General features: G+C 42.3%; 1 protein-coding gene across 2 annotated transcripts in view; it reads right to left on the bottom strand.

Annotated features, from left to right (window-relative positions):
- ctdspl2b (CTD (carboxy-terminal domain, RNA polymerase II, polypeptide A) small phosphatase like 2b) overlaps positions 1-26989 on the bottom strand; it is a 35074-nt gene extending 8085 nt beyond the window's left edge. Inside the window, exons 1-11 of one of the 2 annotated variants that reach the window (XM_015953153.3) lie at positions 26579-26989; positions 17098-17288; positions 11973-12111; positions 11750-11896; positions 10933-11181; positions 10727-10823; positions 9146-9257; positions 4240-4326; positions 3974-4036; positions 3814-3893; positions 3450-3576 (exon numbers count right to left, since the gene is read on the bottom strand). In XM_015953153.3, coding sequence (XP_015808639.3) covers positions 3450-3576; positions 3814-3893; positions 3974-4036; positions 4240-4326; positions 9146-9257; positions 10727-10823; positions 10933-11181; positions 11750-11896; positions 11973-12111; positions 17098-17265 — 1269 coding nt within the window. In that variant the 5' untranslated portion in view covers positions 17266-17288; positions 26579-26989. The remainder of the gene's footprint in view (positions 1-3449; positions 3577-3813; positions 3894-3973; positions 4037-4239; positions 4327-9145; positions 9258-10726; positions 10824-10932; positions 11182-11749; positions 11897-11972; positions 12112-17097; positions 17289-26578) is intronic. The other variant, XM_070555038.1, reaches the window with a different exon arrangement.
- Between the last annotated feature and the right edge of the window lie 59 nt (positions 26990-27048).

Raw genomic sequence — 27048 nt, 5'->3', positions numbered from 1 at the left:
CAAATTAGCAACAAAATAGCCATTTTCGCTCAGAAACGTTCTTTGAACGTTGTTTCAGCTGTTATCAAGGATATAAATGTTACAGATACAAAAGACATCACTGGCGCTTAGCTCACCTAGTTAGATGTCGGACTCTCGTGCTGCAGACACGGGTTTGATTCTGGATGTGAGCATAGTTTCTTTTGAGTTTCGTTTTTACACTAATGGTATATTTTTTTACAGTAAGATGCCCAATTTTTTATTTGAGACTCGCCGAACGGCAGTGCATTCACGGATAAAAACGATGTGGGTTCAACTTTCATTTTGGAACAATTTTTCAAGCAAGGGAAGGGAACGATCTGAGCATGCAGGACTGACCCATCATAAACCTTTGTCGGCTGTGCTGAAGAGAAAGGTACAGAACCAAATTATTTAATTAATTAGCTGCACATTCTCCTGTCCTCTGTCCTCCAGGCCACACACACACACACACACACACACACACACACACACACACACACACACACACACACACACACACACACACGGGACTGTCTCAGCTGTTATTTTCATTAAGGAGTGTGCACGTACAGCATGCGCGCCTCGTGCACGAGCCTACTATTGAAGCTGCCGTTACGCTTTTGGCCTGAGGGGCAATCACGAGCATAAAAATTCAAAACTCCATAAAGTCCCTTTAATTAAGAGGGGAAACCGTTTTTCTTGCATTTTTTAAATAAAAAAAGTAACAAGGTACTTATTTTTCTTAGTAATAGGTTACTTTTATAATCGTGTAATTCTGTAAGTAACTGAGTTACTTTTTAGACAAAGTAATCAGTAACTATTCCTAATTACTTTTTAAAAGTAACTTTCCCAACACTGTTTCTAAATCACCCAATGGCATGGGGCCAAAGTACATGTAAGATGTTCTTCCTGTATCTACGCCCAGGAGGGCTCTGAGATCCTTGGGAAGAACTCAGCTGGTAGAACGTCAGACCAAAACCAATCAGGGTGAAGCTGCTTTTAGCTACTATTCTGACACAGATGGAATCAGCTTCCTCATGAACTCAGCCAACTCTAGAAACTTTTAAATCAGAACCAATGTTCCTTATGCTGCACCTTCTGCGCTGTAACTGCTCATTCTTTACTCTAGCCTTTTTTTCCTGATTCTTAAATCTGAATATATTTGTCTATTTTAGTTGTGCTGTTATATGGATTTTAATGTTCTTGCTATTCTCGCTAATGGCTAACACGCTAAATTGCCTCTGTGTGTGTGTGTGTGTGTGTGTGAAATGTGCTGTATAAATAAAGCTGCCTTGCTGAAGAAAATGGTTTATCAGTGATCCTGTTCTTTAAGACTATGTTTATGTATTTAGCAGATGCTGTTGTCCAAAGCGACTTACAAGTTATAATCGGCATGTTGCCCTTGAGGCTAACAACAACAACAACAACAAACAATTTCCAGTAAGTCGTAGGTGGCAGTGAGGCAGCATGATCAATCATGGAGAGGAGGGAACAAGAAGTGGACAGTAGAGAGGGCGGACGGGTGCAGGGAGGGTGCTAGTTTAGAAGATGCTCCCTGAAGAGCAGGATCTTCAGGAGTTTCTTGAAAGTCGAAAAGGAAGCCCCTGTTCTTGTAGTCCTTGGTAGGTCGTTCCACAAATACCAGGATTCAGGTAGATGGGAGCCATACCATCTCGGACTTTGTATGCTATTGTTAGCTATTTTAATTTGAAGCGTGCTGCTAGCGGTAGCCAGTGGAGCTCATTGAACAGAGGGGTGACGTGTGCTCTTTTTGGCTGATTGAAGACCAGACGCGCCGCTGTGTTCTGGACCATTTGAAGAGGTCTCACAGTACAGCCTGGAAGACCAGTTAGAAGGGCATTGCAGTAATCGAGGTGGGAGATGACAGTAGATTGCACCAGGAGCTGGGTGGCATGTTGTGTTAGGTATGGTCTGATCTTTCGTATTTTATACAGCGCAAAGCGGCATGAACGAGCAACAGAGGTAACATGATCTTTAAAGGTCAGGTGTTCATCAATCACAACACCCAGATTTCAAACTGCCTTTGAAGGAGCCAGACAGGAAGTCATTTTGGATTGAGATATTGTGCTGTATGGATGGTTTTGCTGGGATAACAAGTAGTTCAGTTTTAGAGAGGTTGAGTTGGGAGATGGTGGGATTTCATCCATTTTGGTATGTCAGAGAGACAGTTTGATATTCGTGTAGAGACAGTGTGGTCGTCCGGTGGAAATTACACATAGAGCTGGGTGTCGTCTGCATAGCAGTGGTAGAAGCCATGTGATCGAATGATCTCACCCAGTGAGGTGGTGTACATGGCAAAGAGAAGAGGTCCTAGTATAGAGCCCTGGGGGACTCCTGTGGCAAGATGGTACACGGTAGAGGATTGTCCAAGCCAAGACACACTGAATGATCGTCCTGTGAGGTACGATTCAAACCAGGCATGTGCTTTCTCTGTGATGCCCATGCTAGACTGTGGACAAAAGGAAGCCATGGTTGACAGTGTCAAATGCAGCTGAGAAGTCGAGCAGGATAAGCACTGAGGATTTGGCAGTCGCTCTAGCTTCTTTTAAGGATTCCGTCACAACTAACAGAGCGGTTTCAGTGGAGTGGCCCTTTTTGAACCCAGACTGGTAAGGGTCAAGCAGACAGTTTTGTGAGAGGTATTCTGTGATCTGCTTGAAAGCCACCCTTTCAATGATTTTGGACAGAAAAGGGAGGAGAGAGATAGGTCGGTAGTTCTCCACATGGTTTTGGGGAAGAGATGTTTTTTTGTAGCAGGGGTTTAACCTGAGCATGCTTGAGAGAGGTGGGAAATGTACCGGATGTCGGTGAAGCGTTGATCACATGTGTGACTGCTGCGGCTACTGTAGGAGCAATAGCTTGGACCCGCTTAGTCGGAATGGGGTTGAGTGGGCATGTAGTAGGGCGGCTGCACGTGAGAAGCTTGGACACACAGTTCTCAGTGAGAGGGGAAAAAGAGGAAAATGAAGCAGTAGGGCTTGAGATGGTTGGGCTAGAAGGAGTTTATGGTAGCGAATGTTCAGGAGTGGCCAGTTGAGTAAACTGCTTATAGCTGCCACTTAGTCAGTGAAGAATGAGGCAAAGGTGTCAGCTGACAGATTGTTGGTAGGAGGTGGAGACGGAAGGTTGAGCAGAGTTTTGAATGTCGAAAATAGTTCCTGAGAGTCAGTAGAGCTGAGAATTGTCAGTGTAGAAAGCTTTCTTTGCATCAGTGATGCTGGCAGAGAATGACAGTAATTCATGAAATTTCAATTGATCACCAGGATCTTTTGTTTTGCGCCATTTCCGTTCCGCAGCTCTAAGATTGGTGCATAGAGACTAAGACTAATCTTATGGTCATAATATGCAATTAAAGAACAAACAACCTGATGCCAAAGTGAAAAAAAGAAGAAAATTGTTCTTTGTGGTGTTTTGTGTCAACATCTCACCTGATATGCAAAGGCTTGTGGTGAATTGTCGATGATGATGGTCTTTGAGAGATCTCTGCCTAAGATGTTGAGGTCCTTGATGTAGTTTCCTTGGACACAGACACAGTGTTCACGAAATAGCCTGTGTCTACAGTTACAGCAGGGAACAAAAAGAAAGACCAGAGTTAAAAACAATAATAATAATGTGTGATGACATCAGCACAATCAATAATTTATAAAAACCACAACACTGACACCTCCAACAGCAGCGCACACCCACGCGGGTGCTTTACACAGATCGTTTCTGTGTAAAGTTTATTACTTCTCATTCAAACTAACATGACATTTAAGGATTAAAACCCCAGAGATTAAATACAGATCATACCTCACAAGCTGCTTTCTGGGATCCAAGATGTTGAGAAGTTTGTCTGCATAAACCTTTTTAGAGGCTGTAAAAAGGATGATCTGGGAAAACAGCAAAATAAAGATGTACACACCTAAATGTGCCTTTAGCTTATATACAGGCATAGTGGTGTTATATTTACCTCATATATTTGAGACATACGCTCCAAAAACTCTCTAAAGAACGGTCTCAGGCGCACGTACACCTGCACAAGACAAACCTCGTGATAGTAAACATTTGTGATGGGCACATGATTAATTTTGATGCAAACAGTGAATAAAGGCTCAAAAACACACATCGGGTTAAAAGATATATTCATTTCAGCAGATTAGCTTGCACCCATGCTTGTTGGAAATAACTTTGTCTCCCTCTAGTGGTGTTATGAGGTAAAACAGAGGGAGCACCAACCTGATAAATGACATCTTGAAAGAGGACGGGGAAGGTAAGTGCTGCATCCTCCAGCTCATTTAAACTGCAGTGGACCAAAGTTTCATCCTACACGACAAAAACAAAATGCCTGAATCATCTAAATCATATGTTCCAGTACAAAAAAAATAAACAAAAACTTAATGAGACATAGCTGGAAGAAAGAGTAAGAATGCTTTTTGCTTTGAGGAAGCTGATGGAGGAGTACGGAGAAGGTCAGAGGAAGCTTCATTATGTGTTTGTAGATTCAGAGAAAGCAGACGGCGGGGTAGGGGAGCTGTGGTGCATGAGGAAGCGTAGAATGGTGCAGAAGATGTATGAGAGCTGAGACAGCAGTGAGGTGTGCTGTAGGAGTGACAGATCTGACTATTTTAGCAATAACAATAAATCTGATGATAGATGAAAGTACAAGAAAATGTGTTTATATTAATTCATGGTTTCGCAGTAACACTGGGCTCCTTAGAAATCGTTTTCATAGGGCTGCTCGATTATAGCAAAAATAATAATCATGATTATTGTGACTGAAATAGAGATCTCGATTATTTAAGACGATTATTCAATTTATGTTGATTTTATTTGTTTTTATTCAGTCATAAAATTGCTCAGGGCACAATCAGGACAAAAATAAATAAGAAACAAGATGATCACTAAAATAACTCCTGATTCCCAGTATAAAAAGACCAATATACTTATAGCTCATAGACCTTGGTTTAACTCATTTAAGTCTAACCAGTACAGACCCAAATACCAATATCTTGCAAATACTGACAGCAAGAATTATACAGTGGCATTTATAACAAATAAATGCAAATAAATTGGTGTTCACAAAATGTTGCATAACATTTATTGAGTCATGTCAAGGTGCTGTAGGAGAGTGCACTAGCACCGTGTCCTCAGAGAGATTAGTTATTAGTCATCAGCGTGAGGAACTTATTTCTACCTTATTTATATACTATTTATTTACAAGTCCATCAGTTAATGTAATGATTGTCCCAACCACAGCTGCACCCCCCCACCCCCCAACCCGGTCTCACAGCAATCAGGGGCAAGCTGCACGTGTGTTTAACGCGCCACACGCGCACATTTAGCCGTTTTTAGCAGCTCAGGAGCCCGCAGGTACGGTGTGTTTTTCCTTTTCTTTTATTATGTGTGTTTTGTTGTTATGTTTTCGGTTTCTGAACGGTGAAGGTCCAAACCAACAGTTTGGTAACGAGGCTTACGTCATCATTTTTAAACTAGTCCCGGTAACACCGAGGTTAACTGTGGAGGAAGTTGGACGGTATTAAAATATGGATACCGCCCAAGTTTAGATCATCACGATTACTGCTGTTTCTGATGCAGTTTTTCACCATTTAGTTTCTTTCCTCATCAAACTTTTTCATACTGTCAAATTAATTCAACACACATTAATTCAAGTTACCAAATACCTTTCCTTCCATCATCCTATTCATGTAAGACTGAACACAGACCCAACATACTTTTTCATGAAATCTACAGAAAATAGATGAATAACTGAATCAGCTGAGAAGCAGAAATCTGGAGCTTCTGGTCTTTAGATCTGAAGCTCAGATCATTAGACCGTTCAAAGAGACTGTGAAAGACAAACACTTTTGGAGCGGCTGGGGAAAAAACCTAAAGCTGGGCGGACACTGTGCGACTTTTTCACTCGTAGCACTCAGCTTCAGCTCAAACTGTACGACTTCCTCGCAGGGCAGATCTCACGAGTCATGCGCTCACACTGTACGTCTGGTAGCAACACGTCGGCCCTAAAAATATGCTAAAAAATAGCAGTTTTTACTCAACACGTCAGACTTTTTTGTTTTGCCTGTTGTCCTTCGGGAGTGCTGCAGGAGGACACACAGGGATTTATGGGGGTTGGGTGAGGAAAATGAAATAAAGAAAGTAAATCTGTGTTTTGTGATCAGTTTAATTTGACATGAACACGACAAACACGCTTTCTTGACAATCCTTGTCACTGTGTGTAAAAAAACATGTAGAAATAAAAAACGAACGTGTTATTAGGGAAATAGCGGGCGAGCGGTGTTGATGCATGATTGCGCATGCTCCGTGAGCGGTTCTGGTACTTTTTGGGTTGCAGCCACTCGCTGTGCCGCTTCAACCCTCCCTAGGAACGAGCAAAATATCAAACACTCCAGAAGTCCGTGCGAGCTCACGATTGCTGATCGGTAGCTGGTCACATGGTGTTAATCGCCTCTCGTAACCCCCTGTACACCACACGACGCTCAGCGCAAAACTCGCCCCGATCTTGTGGATTCTGGCAAGAGTGGAAAAATCGGCTCAAAAACGTGAAAAAGTCGCACAGTGTATGCCCGGCTTAAGGAGGTTTGCTTCAATCGGCATAACAAACAAATGACGGCACGGTGATGGCCCCCACACCCACTTTATACCACCATTGGTTAATCTTTGTGAAAACACACGAGCGTCCCACAATACCGCCACAGGTTGATCACTCACTCATAAATGACCAAAGGCTCCCTGGTGCTGCCTCATTTGCAGCTAACTAGCGCTGTAGCGTTATGAAAGAGGCTGGAACTATGGGCAAGTTTTATTAATCCCTCCTCAGTTGTTGGCTGGTCAGGAGGAACGTCCACCGGGTTCTTCTCTTTATCTCACCTGGGATGTAAACGTGTATTTTCGCCTTTACAATTATTTATGAACCTTTACAAATCGATTTTGAATCTGCATATGTCACACTGCGATGCATCTATTAAATGGTGAATTGGCATATTACAATTTGTAAACCTAAAAAATGTGTAATCAGAAAGTAAAAGAATATTTATTCCACAACTCAGAGTATATAATGTAATAATTACTATTTATCCTTCACCAATGCAACCAAATGATGTGGTTCTGCGGAACACTGGGTGGTTTTAAAGATCTTTAAAAGGTTCCACTCGTCTTTTTAAGAACAAATTTATGATTAAATTGTTTTGTAGTCGATGTTCAAGAACTAAAAAAAGGCAGGAGGGGATGATGTCAGAGAGAGAAGGCTCATGTTTGTTTATGACCGGAATTTAATAAAGTTAATAGAAACCAGTAGGGCTGGGGGTAAACGATTATTTTTAAAACGATTTTTCTGACGATTATTTTATCGAATAGTCGACTATTCCAATGACTATTTAGACAATTAATCTAATGATTATTTTTCTATTGCACAGTTAATAAAAAACAAAAAATCTCTAATAAATTCTTCAAAAAATTGATAAATTGTTACTGTAAGAGAATAAACACTACAGGCCTTCCATTTTGTAAAACACTGCTTTTATTGTGTTGCGGTTGGTTATGTTCTGGTGACGTGTAGAACTTGGGAGTGCAGGCTGCTGCCTGAGAGGTGGCTGGAGACAAAGTGTCTCCATGCTGCTTTGTTTTGGTCACTTATGTGCGTGAGGCAAGTGGTGTTACGACTCTTCCTGGGGAGTTTGGCTCGTGTGCAAAAAGGAAGGGACAATAACGGGATTTAAAAGTTAAAATGATGATCAGGTTTATTTACAACTACAAAAAAACATAAATCTTTCCATCCACAGGTTGGGAATAATAAAACTAATTCTGCCTGTGGGGAATTAAACCAAAAGTACAAAAAAGTAGGGATGTCCCACTGGGCAAAGATTACTGGGTTCTGGCCCAAAATAAGGATCTCCAAAGGTCCAAACTCTAAACTGGGTGGTTAAACCAAACTCAAGGTGATATTTTAAAACCCACAACACTCTAAATGTAATAAAAGGGAGATCTACACCACAAAAACGATGAACTCTAAACCAAAACGTAACAGCTTATCCAAACGCAAGATGTTGTTAGCGAAAATGCTAACCGTAGCTTTACCAACGTTAACTCATTCGCTGCCAATGACGACTAAAGTCGTCATTTGCATTTTTTTACTGTTTGAGCATTGGAACGAGCCCCCGCGCTGATAGAACAAGCATCTCAGCCCTGAAGCCGATCTTCATCCGCATACGTCACAGATCACATGATCAGGAAGCAGACCATCCATGTGTTTGGAGATCGTTTTGGGCCGTTCCTGTAAAAAAAGTGAGGCGCGAACCGGAGAAGCATCTGCCGATCACAATTCAACAACGGATTATGAAAGAACGGATAACGCTCGAAACACGCGGCTTCTTCCTGATGTAAGAGGTGAGTCTCCTCTTTGTTTTGGTTGTTTTGGCGTCGACATCATGCTAGCGCGCAACGTTCTGTGACTCTTAAAAAAACACTAAAAACGGTGAGAAACGCTGGCAGCGAAGGCCGTTAGCGATCAGGAAACAGCTGGCAGTGAATGAGTTAAGTTCAAGTTACCAAGTTTAAATAAACCAAAAATACCAGCAAAAAGACCACGGAGGAGAAACTGCTACCACCAAAACAGCTCTTCTAATGTCTGAAAGATGCTCATTTATGAAGGGAAAAATGCTCCCGGTGATTTTCTACATCTGCGGTAGAGACGAAGCAGCGCATCTGATCCCGGAAGTTGTTGTCCGTTGCCGGGAGACAAATTCGGGCAAAACAGGAAAGGAATCTGGTAGCGGACGGACGTTGTTCCGGGTCTTCGGTATTTGGCGGAGATGTTAGTGAAGGCGGAGAAGAGGGCGAACTAGAGGAAAAACAGGCAGATTCCTCCTCTATTTACAAACTCCTGGGGATGCAACAAGTGGGCGCGGTGCATCGACTACCGGATCTGACGTCGACGAATTTTTAGAATCGAGCCGTCGACTTCATCGACGCTTCGCTACAGCTCTAGAAACCAGACAGGTGGACGTGATCTGACAACACTGCCTCTTACTAGTTAGTATGCGTGAGGGTAGAGGAGGCAGAGGACCCCTGTGGCGACCGCTGAAGGGAAAAGCCAAAAGAGAAAGAAGAAGACTTTTCCACTGACCAGGTCTAAGACCAGGGAGAATTCAGGCGTGCTGCGTGTCTTCAGAGGCAAGGCTGGTTTACGGGTGAGCTGCTCTTCTGTCAATGGTGGGACATGTTTGATGAAGAAATACCTACAAATTAAAAACAGGCTTTAAGACAGGGAAATAATACATGCACATCAATATTTAATACTGAGCCATTGCCCACTGACTTTACTGAAAGGATCCAGCTAGAACTTCTGTTTTGGATGATTCCACTGAATCATGAACAAGCTTGTTGGTGTTTTTTTTTTTGTTTTCCACCTGCTCAGTTTCCAACTCTCAACAGAAGCTGAGGCAAAATGATTATCTGTGAGCTCACTAAAGAGCAAATTAAACAGCTGGAACTGAAGAGACGTTCATTTAATCCAGAACAGATCTGCTACCTAACGCGACGGCTCAACTTTTACATTTTTTGTTACGGAAAATGTATAAATTCAGTAAGTTTTCTTTCTTCTGAATTGATTTTGCTACAATAATTTGGCTTTAGGGTGAGGAGTGTGTTTTTTCCTCTAACAAATCACAAAGGCTTTGTTGTCGTGGCTCTAGACTCTCAAACTTTCAAAATAAATTAAATTGTGCAATACATATCATCTTCCGTTAGTTTCCACGAGTTACAAAGTGCTAGAAATGTGAGTTTATGCAGAGTATAGGAGGAGACAAAATGTGAAATAAAACGTGGCAAACAAATTGAGACACTTTCTGACTAAACAGCATACTTTACAGTAGCAAAAAAAAAAGATTGTGATGCAAAGCCACAATGCATTCTGGGATAAAGAAACAAGCAAGCGTGCCTTCTGCATGGGTGCCTGTGGGTCTGAGTCACTCCAATAGTCAGAGCTGTGGTTTCATCTCCTAAAGATGGGAAGAAGCCAAGCTTTCCCGTTGGGCTCGTGCCAATCGGACTCTACATTTACAGATCGGATGTCACAACAGGACATTTTTTTGTCCTTTTTTACAATTGCCAAATGCTGTTTCTTAGTCTAGCTTTAGCAGCCAGCAGCACTTGCAGTGACGTCAGATGTAAAGAAGACTATTGCAACAAGAAGATCTGCTGAACAGCCACCATTTGTTTACAATTGGGCCATTCCCATCTGTACCGGGTCGGCCCGGGCCGGGTAGCCCCAGTCGGCCCCAGCCTGGCCCGGTTGATTCCACACATCCTTGCCTTAAGCCCATGTGGGCTGATTCTACCCACCAATCAGAGGCTTGCTCTAATGGAAGGTGTGAATTTGCTGTCAGCAGTGGGTGTGTTGGCCCTGGTCGGCCTGAAGCAGTACCCCTCGGGAAGAGGGCCGAGAATGAGCCTTGGTTGGCCCGGAAAAATACCAGGCCACCTAGATATGTAAACAACCTACGCTACCCGGCCCGGGCCAACCCGGTACAGATGGGAATGGCCCAAATGGCACATGCCCCACCTGTTTTACATGTGCTGTACGTTCCAACTCAGTGCATTTCCAACTGAAACTTTGCATATTTTCCTCAAAGCTGTATGTCTACCACTACTCGCCTACAGTCAAGAGTCCAGTTAGATACTGGTTTAACTGTGTTATTTCACTCACGGGTCAAAGACTTCCCAGTCTTCTTCATAGGATGCTTCTGGTGGTACTGCAGCTGCAGGAACCTCCACATAAGTCATTTCTGGATGGGAACCTGGAGCTTTAACAACAATCACGTGTCAACAAATAACTAGCAGCTGTCCACAGCAGTTGGGATAGCTTCATGGTAACGTCGGAGACAGATGTGTCAAATGCTCTGTGATGCTCACCCGTGAGAGGAGGAAGGTCAGCATCAGCGTCAAGCTCGCCCTTCTCTGCTGTGGGAGATGCTTCCAGCATGTGTGGCGGCCGTAGAGGAGGCAGCGGAGAAACACTAGAGTAGAAGTTTGTGGCGGAGCACAGCTCCTGTGTGGACATAGCTGTGCTTGTGGTCGTCTCTACCACCTGCTCAATGTCCAGCTGTTTGACGATCTCCTCGGCCTCCAACGCCTGGTCGGGGGAATCTGAGCCTGAAGACGCTAAGAAACAAAACACCATGAAGGGAATTTTACTTCATTAACATTAACTAACACAACTAAAAAGTTTCATTTTAACCCATTCGCTGCCAGCCATTTCTCGCCGTTTTTACTGGTTTTTTTAAGAGTGGCAGAACGTTGCGCGCTAGGATGATGCCGACGCCAAAACAACCCAAATAAAGAGGAGACTCGCCTCTTACATCAGGAAGAATCCGCGTTTCGAGCGTTATCCGTTCTTTCATAATCCGCTGTCAAATTGTGATCGGCAGATGCTTTTCCGGTTCGCGCCTCACTTTTTTTCTTTTTTTTACAGGAACGGCCCAAAACAATCTCCTAACACATGGATTTTCTGCTTCCTGATCATGTGACGTGTGACATATGCAGATGAAGATCGCTTCAGAGCTGAGATGTTTGTTCCCTCAGCGCGGGGGCTCACTCCGATGCCCACACAGTAAAAAAAAACGCAAATGACGACTTTAGTCATCATTGGCAGTGAATGAGTTAAGTATGATAATGGTAAAAAGCTAAATGATGTTCAGTGAGCTTCCACCCACTCATCAGGGCTGCTCACTTTTGGCTGGTGAGAAGAAGTTAAAAACCGGAGAGAAGATCGTCCCGAGTAGGGTGGTTCTTGGAGGGCTGGTGGTCATCTCCACAGCAGTCGTTTCCTCCAAACCCCCATTGGGCTTATCCTTATTCCTATCATGATTTGTTGCCTCTGCAGAAAAGAATCACAAGTTTCCACGAAGCAGAGATGAAACCCAGCCAATAGTTTGTATTTTTTGGTCACTCACGTCCATTGATGGAATCTTTCTTGTCTACTCTGGTCACAGCCCTCCTGGAAGGGTTAGTGTTTGGGGGCGTGGAGGTTATAATGTTGTTGTCCACATCGCAGTGGAGGTGCGTCTTCTTAGCTGGGCTTTCCTGTTGGAACTGAGAAAGTAAAAGTAGCTGTAAATGGTAGACAACACTTATTTTACCATCTGGGTTTTAAACAATTCTAAAAACAAAAAGTTGATTATTAGCTCCTCCCTCACGGTTTACTCTCGTGCTGCTCTGCATCTCAAACTGAGTGCACCTCCCACACATTGTTACAAACTTGGCAACTTTGTCTCTATTTCTAACCACTTTTCAGACTCCCTTTGTGGCTTTTCCCCCCAAAAGCACCCAGCGAACACCCTTCCTGCATGTTTGATGACCCTCAGCCACTTTCTGTATAACTTTGTTGCAGGTCAGCAAACACCCAACCTGCGCTGCTGACCATCCTTCTTGACATTAGCAAAGGGACTGATGTGTGGATGTGCAGCATGATCATATTACATGGACTGACCAATCATAAACATTTCTCTGTGCTCACTCGCTCGCAAAACCAGTTGTTTTACCAACAAAATAAATTCAGGAGACGGCGAGCCATATCTGAAGTGGATATTTATTTTGTCAGGGCCCTACCTCATGTACCGGTAATAGGGCTGGGCGATATGACGATTTTAGACCGTTTTACGATCTACACATCTGACGGTCTGTTATTTTTGAGAGACCTTTCTATCACGATTCACAGGTCTGCTGTTGAAATTCTGCCTCTGGATGAAAAGGGAACTTACCCCAGGCGAATGACACGCCTTTGTTTGGCCCTTAACCAATCAGAGAGAGTCATGGTAATATATTAGTGCCCAGCTTGTTTTCACCTGTGTGTGAACAAACATGGCTTCGGCCGCGGCTGAGAGCGACAGCGAGGTTTTCGTTCCGAAGAGGAACGCCTCTTCCATTATATGGAACTGGTTTGGTTTTTCACCAGATGACAAAGAGCAGCGAAACGTCATTTGCAAAGTTTGCAAGGAGAGAGTCAAGGCAAGTGATGGCAACACCACAAACTAGTTTGATCACTTGAAAAGAAGGCATCCCAAACAATACAATGAGAGCCAGCTGGCAGCTAAAGCTAAAAAGCCTGCAGCTGCAGCGGCTAGTGCTTCTTCCAGGCAGTAAACGCTAACAGAAACACACAAAACTCACTCCCTACGACAGAGACAGCAGACGATGGAACAGCGTGGCAGATGCAGTGACGTACCACTTGGTTAAATATTTGTGTCCCGTGCGAATAGGAGTGGGATTTAAGAAAATGATAAAAACATTGGATCTGTGCTACGAGTTTTCCAGCCGCAAGTATTTTTCGAACATCGCCATTCCATGCATGTACGCTGAATGCAAAGTGAGAGTTGCAGAAAATATTCAGAATGCGCAGTTATTTGCTACCACAAGCGATCTCTGGTCCAGCCGCACATCAGAGCCGTATTTGAGCTTAACTATCCACTACATGAGCAACTGGGAGCTACATAGTATTTTGAACAAGTTAATGTTTGCTCAATACGTTTGCAATTGACATGTTTGCACTTTAAATATGTTTACGATTTTAATTTATGTTAAGTTACTTGAAAAACGAGAAAAACTGATTTTTGTAATTGTTTCTCTCAGGGCTTTTATCATCGCTGGTGTGAGTTTAAAATATAAGTGTGTTAGCACTGTGTTCATTAATATGAATACATGTTTATTTATTCATTGTTTCTCTTCTTTAATACGCAATTGAAGTTATGCTATTCATGGATAAAAAATCGTGATAAAATCGAAATCGTGATAAAATATTGGAAAAATCGTGATATTCTATTTTTGCCATATCGCCCAGCCCTAACCGGTAACTAAAGAAAATTCATCTGAACAGATTTAAAATACTTCCGTTAAACAAACGCCAACAGGTGGTTTCTGAAAGTAGTCAGAAACTTAACAAAAGTTCATTTATATGAGAGGCTTTGCATAATTATCTCATCGATGCGAACACAGTATCCAAAAAAAAAAAAAAAAAACAATTGGTAACGCTTCCTTTTACAGTCCCCTAATTACTAAGTACTTACATGGTAATTACATAGTAAGTTAGTGTATTATCGTTAGGGCTGCTCAATTAATCGAATTTTAATCACGATTACGATCTGAGTTTTGAACGATTATAAAAAACAAAACAAGCCGATTATTTGCTCCTCCCGCTTGCGCTGCCCTGAGTTGCAAATGAAGCGCTCCTCCACAGTGTTGCCAACTTAGCGACTTTGACGCTATTTCTAACAGCTTTTCAGACCCCCTTCTTGACTTTTTAATCCTAAAAGTACCTAGCGAACACCTCAGAAACATCTCTGGTAACCCTTAGCTACTTTCTGGATAACTATCGTCGACGTTTCCTGCAGGTTAGCTAAACACTCCGCCTGCACTCCGGACCGTTCTTCAGGACATTAGGAAAGGGAATGATGTAGTGATGTGTCGGTCGCTAAAGACAGCTCTCGGAGCCGCCCTGCTCCCTGTTGGAGTAACCAGAGTGAGTGACACACACACCGCACCTGCGGACTCCTGAGCCGCTAAAAACAGCTTAATGTGCGCGTGCGGCGCGCTAAACACACGTGCAGCTTGCCCCTGATTGCTGTGAGACCGGGTTGGGGGGTGGGGGGTGCAGCTGTGGTTGGGACAATTATTACATTAACTGATGGACTTGTAAATAAATAGTTTGTAAATAAGGTAGAAATAACTTCCTCCCGCTGATAAATAATAACTAAACTCTCTGAGGACACGGTGCTAGTGCACTCTCCTACAGCACCTTGACACAACTCAATAAATGTTATGCAACATTTTGTGAACATCAATTTATTTGCATTTATTTGTTATAAATGCCACTGTATAATTCTTGCTGTCAGTATTTGCAAGATATTGGTATTTGGTTCTGTACTGGTTAGACTTAAATGAGTTAAACCAAGGTCTATAGCCCTTGGGTCATAGACTATCAGCTATAAGTATATTGGTCTTTTATACAGGGAATCAGGAGTTCTTTTAGTGATCATCTTGTTTCTTATTTTTGTCCTGATTGTGCCCTGAGCAATTTTATGACTGAATAAAAACAAATAAAATCAACATAAATTGAAAAATCGTCTTAAATAATCGTGATCTCAATTTCAGTCACCATAATCGTGATTATTATTTTTGCCATAATCGAGCAGCCCTAATTATCGTGTAATCAAAGTGTATAATACTAAAAAAGTGCAATTATGTGTAAAGCAGACCTGCCAACCTGCACGCTTTTTGCGTAGCCAGTACACAATGTGGCATCTATGTACGCTGGTACGCCTCACCCCTCTAAACTACGCAAAAAGCTGCGGATACGTGAGTTGAGTTCTGTGACAAACACGTGTGGTACTCATGTTTGACGACATGACTCAGCGGCGTGGTGAAGAAGTTTAAGCCAGTCATCATAGAAAAGCAGAGAAAACCTATCCTACCTAACTCTGGCCTAACTTGTAGCGTAACACCCCCGCCCCCCTCCTTCATCCTTCCCGCTGCTCCTCTCTCCCTCCGGTTCGCCACTCGCTGCTGTTCTGGTAAGGTAAACTGTGTGTCAGCGGGTCGGACCGGCCGTCTTTTGGTGAATGTGAACACGTAACGTTACTTTCACTGTTGAATAGTCGTGCCGAAATTTGAGTGAAAAAATAAAAAGTAACAAAAATTTGCGACTAAAGAGAAAGTGAGAGCTGTGTGTGTGTGTGTGTGTGTGTGTGTGTGTGTATTTTTGCTTTTATCCATTGCAGATAGATTTGGCCTGTATATAAGGAGGAATGTGATTATGTATACGGTTTAAACATGCAGCCATTATTTTTTTTGCAGCTTGTTTTGCAACTCATGCTATGGCAGATGAGGGAGAAGCAGACATGGAGGGATTGGTTAGCAGACCTGCCAAAAAGAAGAGTCCATGTGTCTTAGTGTTGAGTTTGATCTGTTTCCTGCCTTAAATCATTATTATTATTTGAGAAGCAAATTAAATGTTATCAGACATATCAACATTGAATTATTTGAATAATAATAATAATAATGAATTAAAAATAAAAATAAACTATATAACTTTTCTGAAGTGTGTCATGTACAGGTAGCCCTTCGTATTACTCAGTACCCTTTAAGTTGCTCTCGGTTTCAAAAAGGTTGGTGGCCCCTGCTCTATGCACACATTTTTTAGGGACGCACCAAAAATTCAGCAACTAAACAGTTTATTATTAATTAATGTACACATGAGTGGGGTCAAGTGAAACATTGTTCTAATTTTAATTTATAGTGTGCGCTGTTAAGTCAGTGCTAAATAAAAATTCTCAAAGTTTTATATTTGATTTATTGCAATGCCTCTTTTTCAGTGGGGTTAGTACACACCATAAATGCTATGGTTCTAATAATTAACCATCATTTCTTTCTGTGTTTCAGCCTTGTTTTCTTCATTTTCGGTTTTGGCCCCAAATTTTTTATGCATCCCAAAATTTTTTGGCAATGCAAAATTTTCTGTTTTGCTGTGTGTGTGTTGTAAACGTGACTGACAAACAACGGTTATTGGTAAATTGCGGCTAAGTGGAACAAAGAGCGGCAGGGCCAGACATGTCTTCCTTCTAAACAGTACGTTCTTTTCACTGAGCTTTGCTCTTCTAGCTACTCTTTCTACTGCTACATGACTCATTAAGATGTATTTTTTTTAAATTGCTGAGGAAATAATTATTTGAAATTGTCAAAACATTCCCCGTCTTTAGGAAAGACTTTTGGCTGAGTTGACTTTTCCACTTGTTACAACCTCCTGTCCCTGCGCGCCAACTTTGTGAGCTAAAAGCTAAAATTAGACCAGAAGCAGCGTTCTCGGACAAGCGGCTGCATTCCTCCTGGCATTTCTTGGGAAACATGACACTCGGCAACTAGAAACACTGCGTCTAGTTTGGGGACCCGAAGAGCATATAGTTAAACACCTTACATTTGTGAAAACTGGACCAGAAACCAACTAAACCCCAAAAAAGATTGAAGCAACTTATTCTCCACAAAACTTTTATTTAATAGCTGGGTAACGTGTTAACTAGAGATAGTTACCTTGACTGCGTTTCCTCGGATGAACTTTTTGATGGTGGAGAACAATCCGCCCCCTTCGCTGCTAGGAGGGTCATCTTCTACCTCTGAATGCTTCCTCTTGGTTCGGGATGTGCGGTTTGTCAGAGCTGGGTTTTGGTGCTGAGACGCCTTACGCATTCTCAGCCTCATTGTTTTAGCCGTCACATGTAAGGCTGTTAATAAGAAGTGAAAAAAAAAACAAGTGTAAGGAGAAAAAGCATACAGAGAAAGGAATCCACCGTGTTTGATTGGAGAGAAATTGGTGCATACTCATCAGTTACAGAAAAAAAAACAAATGTTTCAAAGTCTCCTATTGTTAATGCAGGACGTGTTGAGCAGGAGTATCTGTTCATTTTCTGCAACATCTGGATGCATTTAAGATCCCATTCCACTTACATCAGTGCATCACAGCAGCCACAGCTGGCTTCACTTCCATTTGTACGGGTAAAAAAAAGCACCTCCCCGGATCTTATAATAAACAAGTTTTACTAACACCGCTCAGGATGAACTATATGTATATTAGATGAGAGTTGCATTCACAACAACAAAACAAACAAAAGACCAACATGGCTACACAAGAGACCAACTTGGAAGAGTTACAGCTCAAACCAAAGAATTGGTGAAAAAAAATGCATTTATTATTTGAAGCTAAGTAACTAAACACTGTGTTGTGCCTTCTCAGTGCACGCTATACATCACTCTGTAGATGCTAACATCCGTTTTCCAGCTACACAACAGGAAAGAAAAGACGATCTTTTATATAGCGCCTCTCAAGATAAAAATCACGATTACGTGTAATTTTTTTAAATGATTACAAATGCTTACAATTAGAAATAATTTAAAAAAAATTGAAACGTAAGAAAAAGGGAGAGAGAAAATGAATAGAAAAAAGGGGAATCTGTGGATCCAGGGGAAGACGGAACAAGGATAAGTGTGAACACATGCAGCTGATGCTGAATATGATGCATGGAGAACGAAAAAAACACCTTTAACCCTGGAGTGTACTGTACCATCTGAAAGAAAGGAGGGAAAAGTGTGACAAGCATGAAGACTATACATCGTGGGAGGGATAACCTGGACAGGGCAACACACATGCCCCACTAGTGTGAATGAACGCGTTACAAGTAAAGCAATCATCTTTATGGAATGCTATCTTTACCTACATGTGCTCCTCGGATTCTTCTTTAGACTTTTTATATACGATCAAAGGCTACACTCAAGTTTTAAGTGTTACTGATCCAAAGATCACACAACTAGATATAAATAAGCCCCCCAAGACGGCCTGCTTGCATGCAATTCCACCAACACAGAGCACATTACAACATTTTGAAACGCAGCTAAAGCGACCAAAGGAAAAATCTAACTAAACCCTTTTTCACTTAATTTGGAGCAGACATGCAAAAATTAAATGTCAACTTTTAAATACATTTGCAGTGGTCTCCAGTAGGAATGAATACGCCTGGCCTGCCAGACTCGTCCTCTGTTTAATTCTGCATCAGAAAAAAGACTGAAAGGCCGACTGTACAGCACGACGCTGTAGCTTTTTAGCTGTGGTCAAAATGGCGCAAACATCTTTTTTTTTTAATAGAAGGCTTTTAGCGCTTCTGCTTGTTGTTTTAAAGACGTTCAAGTAATTTAAAACAGAGGAACGAGCAGCAGCGAACTCCACCGCTGTCTTCATTGTTTATGAGAAACTCGGCGTTGTGTGTGACGTACGCTGCTCAGCGCTGATTGGCTCGGCTAGAATTCTCACAGGGTGGAGTTATTTGAATGGGAGAGGAGTCGTCTAGGACGCCAGGCTAGGAATTAATACCTAGGAAAGAACACCTTGTGAGTCTTTCTCTGGAGAAAGAAAAGCTCTGATGCTCCTTTTTGAGGAAATAGACGACAGGTGGAGGAGAAAGTGGCAGAACACGGCAGGATTTGGACATCTGACCTCTAATAAGCGAACTCTACCACTGACTCTGCAACGTTGATGTTTTATCTCCACAAATACCACACGCCTGAAGGAGTTCTGCTATGTGATGGAGTTGCAGGCACATTGATCGAAGGTGCGCTGCACCCCCCACCCCAACCCAGTCTCACAGCAAGCAGGTGCACGCTGTGCATTAGGAATGGGCGATATTTTCCTTTTTATAGGATTTTTATCCTAAAGATATATACATTTTCCTGTCACACGCCAGCTCTTTTGTCCTCTAACGCAGTCATGGACTCTTCTGGTTCTATAAATCTGTCTTCAACCAAGTCAGGAGATGATGCTGCCACGGTTACATCCCCCTCCCACCTATCTGTCTCTAGAAGTCAGGTGAAGAGGCAGCTGGAGGCTGAACAGGAACAAGGCTGCAGGTCCACATGGTGTCAGCCCCAGAGTACTGAAGGCATGTGCAGAGCAGCTCTGTGGGATTCTGCACCACCTCTTCAACCTCAGCCTGGCCCAGGAGAAGGTTCCAGTCCTGTGGAAGACATCCTGCCTTGTTCCAGTTCCAAAGAAAACTCGCCCATCAGTCAATGACGACTACAGACCGGTTGCCCTGACATCCCACATCATGAAGGTCCTGGAGAGACTCCTGCTGGTCCACCTGACTAAGCTAACTAGAACATATCAGGACCCGCTGCAGTTTGCTTATCACCTAGGAGTTGAAGATGCCATCATCCAGCTGCTTCAACCAACCCACTGTTATCTGGACAAAGCAGGCAGCACTGTGAGAGTCATGTTCTTTGATTTCTCCAGTGCATTTAACACAATCCAGCCTGATGTACTTTGCCAGAAACTCCAGAAGACACAGGTGGGGGCCTCAACTATCGCCTGGATTAAAGACTACCTGACAAACGGACCACAGTTTGTGAGGCTGAAGAACTGCACATCAAACCAGGCAATCAGTAACATTGGAGCACCACAGGGGACTGTATCCATCCATCCATTTTCTGAACGCGCTTGTCCGCGCAGGGTCGGGGGGGGGGGGGTCCTGGTGCCTATCTCCAGTGGTCAACGGGCAATCAGGCGGGGTGCACCCTGGACAGAGAGCCAGTCCATCGCAGGGCAACACAGAGACACACAGGACAAACAATCACACACACACACTCACACCTAAGGACAATTTAGACAGACCAATCAACCTAACAGTCATGTTTTTGGACTGTGGGAGGAAGCCAGAGTACCCGGAGAGAACCCACGCATGCACAGGGAGAACATGCAAACTCCATGCAGAAAGATCCCAGTTCCGGGAAGTGAACCCAGGACCTTCTTGCTGCAAGGCAACAGCCCTAACCACTGCGCAGCCCACAGGGGACTGTACTCTCACCATTCCTTTTCACCCTGTACACCTCAGACTTCCAGTACAAATCAGAGACCTGTCATCTACAGAAATACTCAGATGACTCTGCAGTTGTCGGGTGTATCAGAGATGGACAGGAAGCTGAGTACAGAGAGCTGGTGGAGCGCTTTGTGGCATGGTGTGGAAACAATCATCTGACCTTGAACGTGGACGAAACAAAGGTGATGATTTTAGACTTCAGAAGAAACAGGGTGGAGTCAAACACTGTTTCCATCATGGGAGAAGAAGTGGAGGTGGTTGAGGAATACAAATACCTCGGAGTTCACCTGGACAAGACTGGACTGGAGAAAGAACAGCGAAGCCGTTTACAAGAAGAGAGACAGAGACTGCGCTTCTTGAGGACGCTTAGGTCCTTCAGTGTCTGTAGCAAGATGCTGCAGATCTTCTACAAGTCTGTAATTGAGAGTGTAATCTCTTCAGCCATCGTCTGTAGCATCAGAAGCAGGGACCTGAAAAGGCTAAACAGCCTAATAAAAAAGGCTGGTTCTGTTCTGGGGACGACTGTGGAACCACTGGAGGAGATAATGCAAAGATGGATTCTCCAGAGAATCAAGAAAATGATGGACAACCCTGAGCTTTCTCTTCACAAGACTGTCCGACAACGGAAGAGTGTCTTCAGTCAGAGGCTTCTTCAGTTTCGCTGCAACACTGACCGCTACTGGAGATCCTTCCTGCCAACAGCCATTGTAATATACAATAACTCTTTGATGACTTGATTATTATTATTATTCTGAGCTACTACAGCAATTAATTTCCCTCTGGGATTAATAAAGTATTTTTGAATTTAATTGAATATGGTCTAAAATCTAGATTGCAATAAATCCTGAAGCACATGCGGTTAGGGCTGCAACAAATGATTATTCGGATCATCGATTAATCAGATTAAACAGGATTTTTTTTTAATTGCTAGGGAAACATTTTTTCTTTCCTTCCTTTAAATTAACAACAGAACACGACTGTTTACAGGTTTGTTAAATGTTTAAATAAAGTGAATTAAATAAAATATAAGAAACATCCATGATCTGTTTCGTTGCTTTCTTTATTTAAGTTTCAGATTAATCCTCAGTATCAGATTCTCAAAATAAAATGATTTGGACTCAAATGTAAAAGAACCTCATCAGGAAAAAAATAAATACATTTTTCAAATGTAAACATTGCTAGGGAAACCTTTTTCCCTCTCCTTCCTTTACTTTAAAGAGCAAGTCACCCCTCACCAGGGTCTAAAGCCTGATTCATGCTTCTCCGTCTGCGTCAGTGCGGAGACACGTAACGCCATTATCCGTCCTTGCAGGCCTGCTGGAGAGCTCCGCAAGGACGGACGGAGTCGAGCTCTCTTTTCTAAACATCCGTCTGTCGAGACGGACAACGCAAGCTTGTGATTGGTCAGGGCACCGCTGTCATCTACACCACCACCATTGCGCACTCAAAAACATAAAGAGAGCTGAGGATAACTAGCGGCAGACACGGAGCAGCTTGAAGAATACCTCACGAAAAAAAACAAATAAAACATGAACGTTTAATTCCCCGTGACTGGAGGAGTGAAAAGATTCACAGCAAGCGTTTTATTTGTGGACAGAAATGACACGAAACGTGGGTTTTATTGGAGGCGAGCGCATGAAGAGGTGGAGGAGAATGAGAGACAAATTTGGCTGTTAAAAAGTCTCTTATATACAAAAAACACAATATAAACACACCATCTTGGACCGGATACATGACAGGATACCACAGAACAGCGCTACGCCCTCTGCTGCCCTGGTGGGGAATTGCTTTGCAACGCTCCCCAGGAAACAGAGAAGTATGAGAGCAAAACATCTCTGTCCGTGCGTGCGCGTCTCTCCCTCTTAGCCAATAGAAATGGCAGATTTATATTCAAATGCAGTGCAGTTTATACCTGACCACGGCACAACACTGACGGTTTTAGGCAGAATATTTCAATTTTGACTATGATGCACTAAAGTGCTAAATTATTGACTACACGTGTCAACAGCACAATTAAGACACTCCATTAATATAGAATTAATAAGTTGATTTGGGGGTGACTTGCTCTTTAACAACAGAATATAATTAGAAAACCAGTGTTTCCCTTACATAGGCATAGCCGTGGCGGCCCGCCACGGCTGAAATCCCAACGCCACGCCTACAAGATCCCAAGTTTTATTGATTTTTTTTTTTTGCGCCGTTTCCCGAAGAAGCAGTGGGAACTATTCTGTTGTTGCTTGTGATCACAGCCGGCAGGCAGCAAGGAGGAGGAGGCAGGGCAGGGTGGTTACAGCTAGGGATGAGCGTACGGATAAAGCATTTTTGACGAACACAAGCATGAAACGAGTAAAACTCGTAAATATCTGTAATCGTGCTGAAGGAAAATCCTCATTGGGTAACAGACCGTCTTCACGCTCTGTGATTGGCCAGTCACATAGAGCGCCCGCCCCCCCTACACACAAAACTCTGCAGCCAGGAGCTCAGTCCGTCCGGCCCATCTACGCGCGCGCGCACACACACACACACACACACACACACACACACACACACACACACACACACACACACACACACACACACACACACACACACACACACACACACACACACACACACACACACACACACACACACACACACACACACACACACACACACACACACACTAACGGATCTCTGAGTGCTTGCTTCACTGTTGCTGACGTTTTTTCAGCTCCCCTCTTTTTCAGTTTAATATTTGAAGTAACTTTTTGCGTAACGTACGTGATGCATTTGACAAGACAGAGCTGAAAACGGCTTGTGCATGCGTCGTCCCTGCCTGCGCTCCGGTCGGGGTATTATTTTTTTTTTATTATTTTAACTCTCTCTCTCCCTCTCTCTCACACACACACACCTCAATCAACATTGTTTTGTTTAACTGTGTGTGGGAAAAATGCCAACAACGTTAGGAAAAAAATCAGTTTAATCAAATTAAAATAAAATGGTTCTATTATTTCATATTTCCTAGTGCATGAGTTCAGATGTATTAATTCATGCACTTAAATATTAATGTTCTGATTTTACTGAAAAACATTCTGTAATAGTTCCTTTACTATTGTGATCAAAAACATTTAATCTTAATTCTGAGGCTGCTCTGTAATTAGTTTTCAAATAAACAATAGTTTATAAATAAACAACACATAGCAGCTTCTGATCAATCCATATCAATTTCAGATTTAAAATAATGTATTGATGTAAACCACACCCACACATTTCCAAATAATAAATAAGAGGTGCATTCATCTGAGTATCTCCTCTGATCCACATTAGTGACATTTTCAGCACCAGAACAATGAAGCAAAGAAATAGATTCCTGAGTTTGTTAGTAATTTTATGTATTAGGTGCATCTGACCTGTTCTATTTTTCTCTGAAATGAGATCAAATCAGTGCTTCTATGGGTTGTCTCCTCTATGCACTAGAAATTTTTACTTTATTATAATGTTCACTGTAATGCATCTTGATGTTCTTAAATAAATTAAATCAAAGATATTGGTCAATAATGCCAAATATGTACATTTGTGTTTCAGTCATTTTATTCTGGCTTAAAAATACTTCATTATAATTAGCAGGGATGTAGAACGTTTCTAATAGGGCCAGCCCAGTAATGATTTTGGACCAAAATAAAGGGGGCAGAAAGTCAAATAAAGGGGGGGGGGGGGGGGGGGGATGTTTTTCCAGACGCCAAGAAAAATTAAATGCCAAATTCCCCCTGCAAAGTGTGTCACTGACAGTTTAAAACAAAAATTATTCTTGTGCAAACATTGGTGTATTCTTTAATACTAGTTATTAAAATGCAGCAGTAGCTGGATTGGTGCAGTTCAAAGTGGAGTGCATCTAATTAAACAATATTAACATAAAGGTGAGATGAGTCATAATCTCTTTAAAGAGTAAGTCACCCCCAAATCAACTTTTTTTCCCTGATAAACTATATAAATGTGTGTCTAATCGTGCTGCAGGCACGTGTAGTCAATAGTTTTACACTTTAGTGCATTTTAGTAAAATTTTTTATTTTCTGCCAAAAATTGTCAGTGTTGTGCCGTTGTCAGGTAAAAACTGCAATGCATTTGAATTAAAATCTCCCATCGCTATTGCCTAAGAGGTACCCTAGGACGTTATGATGTCACAATGTTGTGAGCCTGTGTGTGTGTATTTGTTAGCAGCTCCGCCCTCTCGGTCTGCTAGGCAACAGCATTTGTTACATTTTTCAAACAGGAAGTGGGAGTGGAGTAATACTCTGGTAAAGTGTGACTTGCTCTTTAAATACATTTAAGTAAAGTAAAGCCTGCAGCACACTTGGATCATGTTTATACATGTCCCCCAACACACGTTCAGGATTCTAACTTTTAAATGCTGATGTTAAAATGAACAGAGTTCATTGAAAGGAGTGTTGTGAGTTTATGCAACACTTTTCATTAGGTAATTGGACTGGTGTCTGAATGTAAACAAAGTCATTCAATAATAGTTCACATCAGGTCCCTTTATCCAGATTCTCCATACTCTAAAATTACAGAAGAAAATTTAGAAACAATAACCACGATAGTCAGATACTTGCCAACAATTGCATTTTACATTCAACTTTGAAATACTCCAACTTTTATTTGTAGAAAGTGAGTTTTGTTTTGACACTGGAAAGTTTATTTTTCAAGCATTAAAAGCCACTTAAAAGTTGTTTTGTTTCTAATTGGTGAAATAAGATTGACTGATTTCAAAAAGCCACTTTCCAATTTTATAACCTAATTAGTTGCCTCTAAATCATTGCATAAATATGCTGTTAAATTTAATCTCATATGGTGGGCTATGAATTTCTGCTGTTTGCTCCTCCCACAGTCTTGACTTGGTGTCTTCTAAACATTGCACCTCTGCTACGAATGAATGGCACACGTTATAATGCAGCCGGTGATGAAACTCGTTCATCCGTTATTTTTAAACGCTACCTGATGCATATAAACAGAAACACAAAAAGCTCAAATGCATCACGGGGAACCGGCCACTGACCAAGGATCAGGCACGGAGCTTGATGCGAGCAAGTGAGCGGGAAATGGGAACATCCATGCAGCTGTATGAGAATGCAAGCTAACACTAGCCTCCGGAAAGCACAGAAACCACTAAGGCCCTTTTAGAAACCCTTTCGTGGTTCACAATGAACCCGACGGCTTGTGATGATTGAGAAACGAGTGAAGCATTGTTTACGATCGTCAGGAGCTGAATCACAGCTAATCTAAACGTACATGTTACCAATGTACCAAGATCTTCTACACATTGACATGAAACACGGGTTGTCGTGTTATGTGTGCACGAGAACTCATTTTTAACAGACGTTTAGAATTGCTTAAAACAGTTTTAGAGTGGCTTTACACTTGACAGTTTAGTTTGGAGTACCTGAACGCAAGCAAAGCCGCAAGATGCCAAGTTACCGACAACAAGCTAGTGTGGCATTGTTCCGGTAATCGTAACCAGAGCAAAATCACCGTAAAATTATTAAATTGCTTTCAAAATAATAGTCATCTAAACAGGAAGTCTTGGTAAACTGGTCAACTCTCGGTACAGTTCTAACTGGAGAGCATCGTTAATCAAGCAAAATGTCAGTTAAATCAGTCAAATTCGAATAACAATATTAAAGTCAAATAGTAGACGAGTCTTATCGGTTTCAACACGTTGTTTTATATACAATGAGCAAAGGGCACGGATAGCATGTTAATATATATTGTAAAGCTCAGCTGTGGAATGTCGGAGATGAAAGTTAGCATCGGCGCGAGCAATGTTAAATTGCTTTTTTTCACAAAACGTTGACACTTATGCAGACTTTTACGATTTTCATGTCAAGTATTTACAGGGCAGTTTATTATTATTGCCGAATAAGCACTACATTTAAACGAGTTGCAATAAATTAGCGATGTCCACGACTGGGCCTTTAGCCGTCCTTAGCTTAGCATCGCTAGCTTAGCATCGCAAGCTTAGCATCGCACTACGGCTCCTTGGAAAACGGCTGTAGGCTAACAGATGTGCTCAGGCATGGAATGGGCAGAACTCACATTTCAACAGCTACCTAAACATAAACCTAACAGAAAATAGGCTGCGCGACGGCAGTGTTGCAACATTAGCTACTTACTTGACTGTGACCCGCTGTGTGTGAAACTCAGGGCAGCTAGACCATAACAGATGCACTGCTTGTTTTCGCTATCGGCTCCGTGTGTTTCTGTATTTCTGCTGTTCAAGGGCCGTCTTCTTCCAAATGACACACCGTTGCGTTACCAGGCGCCATTTCCCGCCTCTGCTCAGGCTCTCCGAAGCAGATACCCGTATGGGACACAGACACGCCCCCTTTATCCCTCAGAAAACACCAGCTAGTCTGCAGCAGCTCCTGCAGCTGGAACACCAACATCTGAGCACAACCTCTCGGTTTCCATTCTGCACCCATTTCTGTTGGAGCTCCGCAACATAAATATTTGTTCTAACTCTTGATGCAATCTTTGACATTTTCAAGTAACTTAGCTGTTAATGTAATGACATTTTAGCGATTTCATTTACATTATTGCACAATATTTCGTAAAGGTTTTTTGGGTAAAAATCAGGTTGATA

Source organism: Nothobranchius furzeri, chromosome 9 (genome assembly GCF_043380555.1).
Source record: "Nothobranchius furzeri strain GRZ-AD chromosome 9, NfurGRZ-RIMD1, whole genome shotgun sequence".
In the NCBI taxonomy this organism is placed as follows: Eukaryota; Metazoa; Chordata; class Actinopteri; order Cyprinodontiformes; family Nothobranchiidae; genus Nothobranchius; species Nothobranchius furzeri.
This window is presented reverse-complemented; position numbering and strand designations above follow the sequence as displayed.